At 51.2% G+C, this 10316-nt stretch overlaps 1 protein-coding gene across 1 annotated transcript in view; it reads right to left on the bottom strand.

Annotated features, from left to right (window-relative positions):
- Window positions 1–3370: 3370 nt before the first annotated feature.
- MEOX1 (mesenchyme homeobox 1) overlaps window positions 3371–10316 on the bottom strand; it is a 22070-nt gene continuing 15124 nt past the window's right edge. The window contains exons 3-4 of the mRNA XM_017892817.1: window positions 6476–6648; window positions 3371–5007 (exon numbers count right to left, since the gene is read on the bottom strand). Of these exons, the coding sequence (XP_017748306.1) occupies window positions 4885–5007; window positions 6476–6648 (296 nt within the window). The 3' untranslated portion in view covers window positions 3371–4884. The remainder of the gene's footprint in view (window positions 5008–6475; window positions 6649–10316) is intronic.

Genomic DNA, 10316 nt, shown 5'->3' with positions numbered 1-10316 from the left:
TCAAGTGACACGTCAACAGCCAGAAGGAAGGCAGTGGTGGTGGGAAGACAATGCCGTGGATGGGAGAAATATCTATATGGGAAGTAAAATGAGCAGGACCAGGTAGTGGATTGGTTCGGAAAAGCAGAGGTCAGTATCAAGGATGTGCCCCAGGTTTCCAGTGTGAATGAACAGGTAGGTTGTGGTGTTGCCAGCTAAAGTAGAGAAATCAGAATGCAGGCAGTGGTGCTCACCCAATTCCAGGAATGGTGATTTCCCCTTCAGATATCAGAGTTTGAGATGCTTATAGTCATCCTAGGTGGCAAAGGGCAGTAGGCAGCAGAATATAAAAGCTTAGGGACCCAGATCAGGCATAGGAAGTGTTGGCCTGGGGCCAGAATGACTCAATTCCAAACCCAGCTTCATCACTGGAGTGGTCAGTTTTTACGAGCTGGTGTGGCAGTGACAAATGACCCACAAATCCCAGTGGCTTACAACAACAAATGTTTATATCCTCACTGACATCTATGAAGGCTGTGGGGTCAGCTCTAGCTTTGTTCTACATTTTTCTCCTTCTGGAGCCCAGTTCCATGTTTTTCTTCTTCTTTTTTTTTTTTTTGAGACGGAGTCTCGCTCTGTCGCCCAGGCTGGAGTGCAGTGGCCGGATCTCAGCTCACTGCAAGCTCCCCCCGCCGGGTTTACGCCATTCTCCTGCCTCAGCCTCCCAAGTAGCTGGGACTACAGGCGCCCGCCACCTCGCCCGGCTAGTTTTTTTTATTTTTTTATTTTTTAGTAGAGACAGGGTTTCACCGTATTAGCCAGGATGGTCTCGATCTCCTGACCTCGTGATCCGCCCATCTCGGCCTCCCAAAGTGCTGGGATTACAGGCTTGAGCCACCGCGCCCGGCCCAGTTCCATGTTTTCTCCTTCTGGAACCCAGGGAACCTCCATTTCAGCCTTGTACAGAGGGAAAACAGCAGGAGCACAGCAGTGTGATGACCTGTAAAGCTTCTGCTTGGATACAACACATGTCCTTCTACTCACATTCTATTGGCCAAAGCAGGCCACAAGGACAAGCTGATGTCAATTAGGTGAGGAACTGTGCCCTTACCGTGGCAGGTGTATCATATAGCAATGATCAGGGAGGCATTTCCCCAGTGGAGAGGGAAGAAGATACCTGGGCCAAATAATACAATCCACTCCAAACACTAACCACATAAAACCTCGGGAGTTTACTCAGCTTCTCTCCGCCTTGGTTACCTCATGTGTGAAATGGGAATTACAGTAGTACTACCTCTTAGGATGGCTAAGAGAATTCACTTAGTTTGTACATGTAAAGCAGAACAGTGCTTAATAAGGCACAAACGCTATGTAAATGTAGGTGAATGGAGGGGAGGGGATAGGGGTTAGTAGTCCACAGGCACAGGGTTTCAGTCTGGGAAGATGAAAACGTTCTGGAGATGGATAGTGGCAGTGGTTGCATAACAATGAGAAAATGCTTAATGCCACGGAACTGTGCACTTCAAAATGGTTAACATGATAACTCTTATTTTATGTTAGTGTATTTTACAACAATTTTAAAAAATGTAGGCCGGGCGCGGTGGCTCATGCCTGTAATCCCAGCACTTTGGGAGGCTGAGGCAGGAGGATCGCCTAGGTCAGGAGCTTGAGACAAACCTGACCAACATGGTGAAACCCTGTCTCTACTAAAAATACAAAAATTAGCCAGATCCCAGCTACTCAGGAGGCTGAGGCAGGAGAATCGCTTGAACCCAGGAGGCAGAGTTTGCGGCGAGCTGAGATTGTGTCACTGCACGCCAGCCTGGGCGACAGAGCCAGACTGTTTCAAAAAACAAAAACAAACAAACAAAGTAGGTGGATGGGATCATCTGGGGAGAGACTGAAAAATAGGGAAGGTGGTGGTAGAAAGAGAAAACCCTGAGAACCAGCCGTGAGAGCAGAAGCGTCGAGAAAGGGGCCTGCACGAGGGACAGAGAAGGAACATCTAGGACAGATGAGGAAAGCCAGAAGAGGATGATGTCTCCTGAAGCCACGGAGTTGGGTTTCCAGCAGGAGGGTGGACGGGGGTGACTGAGCATGTCCATGTTGCTTGGCTGTGAACCTGAACCTGAGCCACTGAACCCACCTCTGTTTGGCACCTTGATTTTGGTAGGTCTGCCTGATTCCAGCTCCTGCTGATGTCACTTCCAGGCACTGCCCACACCTGGCCCAGGCTACATCAATGCAAGATCCTGGCCAGGTCTCCTCTACTGCCTCCCTCTCTCACCTCGCCGTAGCCAGTCCTGTTTTGTCCATTGTTGATATCTTGGTGAGACAAATTGTTTTTTAGTTAAAAAGACATAGGGCCGGGTGCAGTGGCTCATGCCTGTAATCTCAGCATTTTGGGAGGCCGAGGCAGGTGGATCACAAGGTCAGAAGATCGAGACCGTCCTGGCTAACATGGCGAAACCCAGTCTCTACTAAAAATACAAAAAAATTAGCCGGGCATGGTGGCGGGCGCCTGTAGTCCCAGCTACTCAGGAGGCTAAGGCAGAGCTTGCAGTGACAGTGAGCTGAGATGGCACTACATTCCAGCCCGGGCGACAGAGTGAGACTCCGTCTCAAAAAAAGAAAAGAAAAAAAAAAAGACATAGAGGCCAGGTGTGGTGGCTCAGGCCTGTAATCCCAACACTTTGGGACGCCGAGGCGGGTGGATCACCTGAGGTCAGGAGCTGGAGACAAGACTGGCCAGCATGGAAACCCCATCTCTACTAAAAATACAAAAATTAGCTGGGCTTTGATGGCGCATGCCTGTAATTCTAGCTACTCAGGAGGCTGAGGCAGGAGAATCACTTGAACCCAGGAGGTGGAGGTTGCAGTGTGTCAAGATGGTGACATTGCGTCCCAGCCTGGGCAACAAGAGCGAAACTCTGTCTCAAAAAAAAAAAAAAAAAAAGACAGAGAATATGGGATATTTTTTCTTATGTCATTTTTTACTACTATTAATATACACTTTTCTACCTTGAAAAAGAAAATCTCCAAACTTTGAATTTAAACATTAGGAATAGTTACTTTGTGGTCAAGATTCCTCTATTAACAAAAGAGTTCATCTTTCGTTTACAAAACATTGACTATTTGATAGGTCATAGTTTAGGGAAACTGAAAGCTAAACTTTTACAATGAGAAATGAAGACCATGCATTTGCATGGGAGAAAAAAAAAATTTTGGCAACAATTATATTTGGTACCTACCTTTTGAAAACTAAAGGGGGACAGCTCTGTCTAGATCATTTCTTCCCTTTTTCTCTTGCTTCTAGACATTGTCTGGTCAATCAGAAGGTTGCACACAAGAGCTGTGGTTGTTCGCTCTGCAAAGAAAAAGGCCTGGGAACTTTGCTTTTTATTGATTTTATTTCTCTAAGAGTTTTCTTACAAAGTGAATTGACCTTGCACAATTAGTTTGATGTAATCTTAAGAAAATATATGAAAGTATGCTTTAGAAAAAATCATGCTCTAACCAGCCATCTCATTTGGCAATCATTTTCCACAGCTCTTGCCCTTTTTGGGGTGGAGAGGTGGGGTTACATGTGAATGATTACATCTGCATACAAGAGATCCAAACTCGCGTTGACCTCCCTCTGCAACACCAGCTAGTGTTGGGAGACAGAGCGCTGAGGCAGCCAGGGCTTCAGTCCCTCATGCTGTTTGGCCAGCAGTCCTCAAGTGCCATCTCCAGAAGACCTGGCTGAGATCTGGGCAGTCCACACACAAAAACCTAGCATTTCCTCCCACAATAACAGCATTTATAGAACACACAGCAAGAGCTTAAATCCATGCCATGGAGGAAGAGGGATTTTCTTGTCCCCTTTTGCAGTCACAGGACACTGTAGCTAGAGAACCTTCTACGCCAGGGTTCTGCATCTCCAGGCCCTCATCCGAGCCCTCCTTATTATCTCCCCTCCCCTCCAGAATGTAGGGGACACTTTCCAGCCTCTACGTTGTTTCCAGCCCATAGTTGTTCAGCCCAGCAACTGGGCATCTGGAGAAGTTTTCAATCCACAAATCGTGGATTTAAAGGGAGTAGCTGCTCCTTTTCTCTGGAGCACAGCCCAACAGCCTCTGCTATATCCCTAAATTGATTTTGATTTTGAAGCAGCAGGTGCTGTCATGGGTTCATTCTTGTCCACCCAGTCAAGCCTGTGTGGACGGGCCTATATGGGGACACAGAAACCTACATGAGGCTATTTTTCTGTCTTCTCTAGTCAGTGCTTAGAAGTGTCCCCACTTAGCCAACAAATTTGGAGACAGTGATGGGTTTCTGGCTTGTAGCAGCTGAGTTGCTGTCCTTGACTCTCCACATTCTGATTTTTCTTCGGGTTTGGGGACAACTAAGGGGCCCCAAAGCCTCAGAGGTACAGCTCACAGAGGAAGGTGGGCAAGAGCGTGTGATTCCATCATTTCCTTCCTTTTGAAGCATTTACTATCCGAGTCGCCAGCTGGTTCCAAAGCGTCTCTCCCACCAGGCCAGGTGGTGTCCAGACCAGAAGGAGGCCTGGCTGACACAGGAGAACGGCAGTAGGAGGAGGCATGGGTGGCAGCCAAGAGACCCTGAGAAGCAGTGTCTCTGAAGCTGTTTCCAGATTCATCCGGCCTGGTAGGATCTCTGTCTGATTCCATGAGAGTGTGGGAGCAAAGGCCCTAGGGAAGAGGCTGCTAAGAGGTTGGATAGAACTTCCTGGAAAACTCTAAGACTCCCAGGAATGCTGGGCAGTTTCATATCCAAGAGTCAGTGAAAGATGTGGAGAGGCTGCCCTGGCTGGGGAAGGAAGAGGGTAAAGGTGGGATTGGGGTGGGGGTAGTTGGGTAGAGGGCTCAGTCCTTAGTCATTTTTCCTCCACACAGAATCTCACTCTGAACTTGGAGAGGCTGCAGAGTCCCCATCCTCGGGGTCCTGCCCATTGGGGGAGATGGGCTGACCTCCCTTCACACGCTTCCACTTCATCCTTCGGTTCTGGAACCACACTTTGACCTAGGGGAGGAAGCAAAGGAGCCTGGGCACTCCAGGGCTGGTGTGACCTCCTCCCCATGTCAATGCTCAGGCTAGCCAGGGTGTAACTCCAAGGACCCTAGCTTGAAACCATCACTTACCACTCTCTACTCCCTCAAACGCCCCAGGGACTAAGACCAAAGAGAGGACACACCAATCTGCCCAGAGGTCTGTCTTGTGTCTTGGGATAAAGCCCCAGACAGGGGAACATGTTCTAAAAGCACTCTGCATTAGCCCCACCCTCTTCACATGCCCTGCCCCGCCTGTGCCAGGTCCCCCTGCCCCCTACCTCCATTCCTCAAGGGTCTGGGAGTAGAGGTCATCAGCCTTATCCTTAGGCACATGTATAGAGCACTTTTTGGTTTAGATAGCTCTGGTCAGCACATTTTCTCATCTGAGCTTGAGTATTACCTGCAGGATTATGATCCCATTTTACAGATGGAGACCCAGAGGTCCCAGGGCTAGGAGAAGTGAAAGAGGCAGGACTTGAATCTAAGTCTTCTGATTAAAAATCCAGCCCTCTGGCAGAGCGCTCTGTCAACTGAAATCTGCTATCAAATATTACTGTTATTATTACTGTTATTCCATATCAGAGCCTGGGTGTGGGGGTGTGGGGTGGCTCAAGGGAAAGTCCAAAACAAAGGCCAGGGATGTTTTTCTCAAAGTGTGCCCAGGAACCAGCTGCATATCCAGATCACCTAGAGAACGTACTAGAAATACAGATTCTCAGGCCCACTCATTATGGTAAAATCTCTCTCCAGACCTCTGGAATCCATATTTTGAACAAGTGCCTTAGAGGATTCCAACATATACTCAAGTTTGGGAATAGCCAGACCAGAGCTCCCAACCTAGCTGCATATGAGAATCACCTAGGGGGCCTTTGAAAAATTCTGAGGCCTGTATCCCATCCCAGGCCAATTAAAATCATCCCTAGGGGTAGAGCCCAGACATCAGCACTATTAAAATCTCCCCAAGGGCTGGGCACGGTGGCTCACGCCTGTAATCCCAGCACTTTAGGAGGCTGAGGAGGGCGGATCACCTGAGATCAGGAGTTTGAGACCATCCTGGTCAACATTGTGAAACCCCGCCTCTACTAAAAAAAAAAAGACAAAAATTAGCCAGGCGTGATGGCACATGCCCGTAGTCCCAGCTACTCGGGAGGCTAAGGCAGGAAAATTTCTTGAAGCCAGGAGGTGGAGGTTACAGTGAGCTGAGAACGCACCACTGCACTCCAGCCTGGGTGACAGAGCGAGACTCCGTCTCAAAAGACAAAAAACAAAAAACAGAAAAACCCAAAACTCCCCAGGCTATTCTCAGGTACGGCCACAGTTGAAAACCACTGGACTGGCTGGAGGAAGAAAAAAGAGAAGGTGCAGGGAGGGGTGATGGGAAAGGAGGGAAGGGAGGGAGATGAGAGAGCAAAGAAGAGGAGGGGCCGCTGGGGGCGCACCTGGCGCTCAGAGAGGTCCAGGTTTACCGCGATCTCATATCTGCGGAGCCGAGTCAGGTAGTTATGATGGGCAAATTCCGCCTCCAGCTCTCGCAGCTGCTCCTTGGTGAAGGCCGTCCTCTCCTTGCGGGCCTTGCTGCTGCCCTCCGGCTTCCCTCTGTTCTCCTGGTTGTCTGGGGAGAGAGGACCCCAAAACAGGAAGACATGGGCTGAAGGAGATTCCATTCCCTTTCTTTTGCCCTTGAGCAACTAGGCAGTCTTTCCCAGTCCCCCTTAATTTTACAGGATGCTGAGAAAAAAGCTACTGTCCTTTTTATTCCTTCTGGTGTCTTACCCATATTAGAACTGGGAAGGTGTTTTTTGTTTGTTTGTTTGTTTTTTGCTGTCCCCTGCCCCTCCTCCCTGAATTTTCTTTTATTCCCAGAGCACAAGAAGCTACTCTTGGCTGTTTAATGATCTCTACTCCCCAGCCCACCCCCCAGCATGACATTACTGGTGGCCATAAGCTTGAGGGGTGAGATGCTCTAAAATAAAGCCTCAAACTATGGTCCTCAGACCAGCAGCATCAGCATTACTTGAGAGATTGTTAGGAATGCAAATCCTAGTCTCACTCCAGACCTACTAAGTCAGAAACTCTGGGGATGGCGCTCAGCAGTCTATTTTTGCAAACCGTCCAGATGCCTCTGGTGCACCCTCAAGTCCGCTGCTCTAAGACCTCACCACTCAAAGGAGTGCCTGGGTGCCAGAAGCATCAGCAGCACCAGGGAGCTGTTCAGATCTGAAGGATCTCAGGCCTGCCCCATACCTACCTACCGAATCAGAATCTGCCCCAGAGGGCCAAATCTGGAAAACCATCTGGACCCCTCTGAAGGAGGCTGAATGTTAGATTCAGTGGGGCTCAGTCATAACTGCCAACAGGGTCAGGGGACACACTCTGTGCCAGGTGCTGTACCTGACGTATATTAGCCTCTTAATCCTCAATAGCCCAACCAAGTGGTTCTAGTATTAGTCTCACTTTATCCACCAGAAAATGAACACAGAGAAGTTAAGCAAATTGTTCCAAGTTTATTCAGCTGGGGGTGTGGAAGACAAGAATCAAATTCAGGCAATTTGAGACACACATACTGTTCAAATGAAAAATATGTAGGGGCCGGGCGCGGTGGCTCACGCCTGTAATCCTAACAATTTGGGAGGCCAAGGTGGGCAGATCACGAGGTCAGGAGTTCGAGACCAGCCTGGTCAACATGGTGAAACCCCATCTCTACTAAAAACACAAAAAGTTAGCTGAGCATGGTGACACGCGCCTGTAATCCCAACTTCTTGGGAGGCTGAGACAGGAGAATCGCTTGAACCCAGGAGGCGGAGGCTGCAGTGAGCCGAGATCACACCATTGCACTCCAGCCTGGGCGACAGAGCAAGACTCCGTCTTGGAAAAAAAAAAAAAAATGTAGGAAGGGCTTACAAACGATAAAGTCCTGAACAAATAAAAGGGGCTGCATGGTTATCTCTTGAGCAGACAGGTGGGAGGCAGCTCTACCTTCACTTTAATGAATGGAGGTGGTGGGTGGAGAGGAGGTGGGAAGAAGACCACACACCTACACAATTAACTCGCGATGCATGCCACATGGCCAGGGAACGGCTGCAGGAGCCAAGCGTGCGGGGCTTTAACATTTAAAAGTCGTTCGCTTCATCGTCCTCCTTTTTTTGTTGTTTTTGAGACGGAGTCTCGCTCTGTAGCCCAGGCTGGGGTGCAGTGGCGCGATCTCGGCTCACTGCAAGCTCCGCCTCTCGGGTTCACGTCATACTTCTGCCTCAGCCTCCCGAGTAGCTGGGACTACAGGCGCTTGCCACCATGCCCAGCTAATTTTTTTTTTTTTTTTTTTTTTTTTGTATTTTAGTAGAGACGAGGTTTCACCGTGTTAGCCAGGATGGTCTCTATCTCCTGACCTCGTGATCCGCCCACCTCGGCCTCCCAAAATGCTGGGATTACAGGCGTGAGCCACCGCGCCCGGCCCATTGTCCTCATTTTATAGACACGGAGACCGTGGCTCCGAGTGAGGTGTTTACCGAAACCTGAGCCCCAACTTCCTGCTCCCTGAAAGACCCATCTCTGCCTTGCTGGCAAGGAGTGTTGGAAAGAGGGATCCGGTGTTTTCAGAGGCCGGGTCTAAGCTACCTGGGCGGCTGGGCTGGGGAATTCAGACCAGCTAGTGTAATGCAGAGAAGCCGCCTATGCAGTTGGCTAAGCAGCCGCATTGGGAGTGGGCGGCGAGGCAGGAACCCCACATTAACCCGGCGATCCGCTTTGGAACTTTGAGCCTAGCTGGTTCCCCTCCCCGCACCTCCCTCTATTGCTTTCCACTCAATCCCTTTGTATTTCAGTTTCCGCGTCCTCCGCCTCCGCGCCCGTCTGCCTCGGGCTGGGCGGCTCTCGAGCAGTAGGCGCGCGGTAAAGTGATTTGGGCACCTGGCCCGGCCCACCTCGCGCTGCGCGTCCCCGGCCCCCGCCGAGGGGTGGAAGGGGAGTGGGTACCGCCGTCCGGGAACCCGAGAAAGCGGGGGAGGGGCCTGATAGTCCCGGTGCCCGGGTCAGGGGTGTCGTGGCGCCCTGGCCCGGGGGTCCGCGTCGGATCCGGGTTGGCCGCCCGCGGGGCGCGCCCGGGAAGCAGGGCAGGAAGCCGAGTTCCCGGCTCGGGCTGCCTGCCTGGCGGCCTCTAGCTCCAGGCCGGAGAAGGCAGGTCCAGACCCCTCCGGAAGCGGGAGCGTGGGCTGGAGGGAAGGACGCGCAGCCCCGGGCCGGGGTCCCCGAGGAGCCCTCCGGCCTTGGCCGCCGCCAGTCCCGCGCCCCCTCCTGGCAGCAGGCCCGGGAGGGTCGTTCACGAGCGAATGACGAGCTTCCCGTAGCACAGCCCGGCCCGCGGGCCTGGAGAGAGGCAGGAAACCCGGGCTTAAACGACGGGCGCGGTCGGGGACTGGTTTCCCAATCTCCTGCTGTCCCGAGGCTCAGTGTTTCCCAGCCCTTCCTTTCCACGGTTGCGGGGAGTGGACAGCCCAGAGGACTTGCGCAGAGGCTTGAATCCTGAATCTCCATGCTGGAGACTTTGAGGAAATCACTTAACCTCTCTGGGTGTCGGTCTCCTCATTAAGAAATTGAGGAAAACAATTTCACCTACCTCCTAGGGTTATTGGAAGACTGAACGAGTTAATATGTGTGTGCAAAATGCTATTAAAATTGAAAAGTGGCCAGGCACGGTGGCTCACGCCTGTAATCCCAGCACTTTGGGAGGCCGAGGCAGGCGGGTCACCTGAGGTCAGGAGTTCAAGAGCAGCCTGGGCAACATGGCGAAACCCCCCTCTCTACTAAAAATACAAAAATTAGCCGGGCGTGGTGACGGGCGCCTGTAATCCCAGCTACTCTGGAGGCTGAGGCAGGAGAATCACTTGAACCCGGAAGGCGGAGGTTGCAGTGAGCCGAGATTGCTCGCCACTGCACTCCAGCCTGGGTGACAGAGTGAGAATCCGTCTTAAAAACAAACAAAGAGCCAGGCGCAGTGGCTCACGCCTGTAATCCCAGCACTTTGGGAAGCTGAGGCAGGCGGATCACCTGAAGTCAGGAGTTCGTGACCAGCCTGACCAACACGGAGAAACACCGTCTCTACTAAAAATACAAACAAACAAAAAAATTAGCCCGGCTTGGTGGCGCATGCCTGTAATCCCAGCTACTCGGGAGGCTGAGGCAGGAGAATCGCTAGAACCTGGAAGCCGGAGGTTGCAGTGAGCGGAGACTGCGCCATTGCTCTCCAGCCTGGGCAACAAGAACAAAACTCCCTCTCAAAAAAAA

This window comes from Rhinopithecus bieti, unplaced genomic scaffold (genome assembly GCF_001698545.2).
Source record: "Rhinopithecus bieti isolate Rb0 unplaced genomic scaffold, ASM169854v2 scaffold_23529, whole genome shotgun sequence".
NCBI lineage: Eukaryota > Metazoa > Chordata > Mammalia > Primates > Cercopithecidae > Rhinopithecus > Rhinopithecus bieti.
The sequence above is the reverse complement of the archived record's forward strand: the minus strand, read 5'-3'. Positions and strand labels throughout refer to the sequence as shown.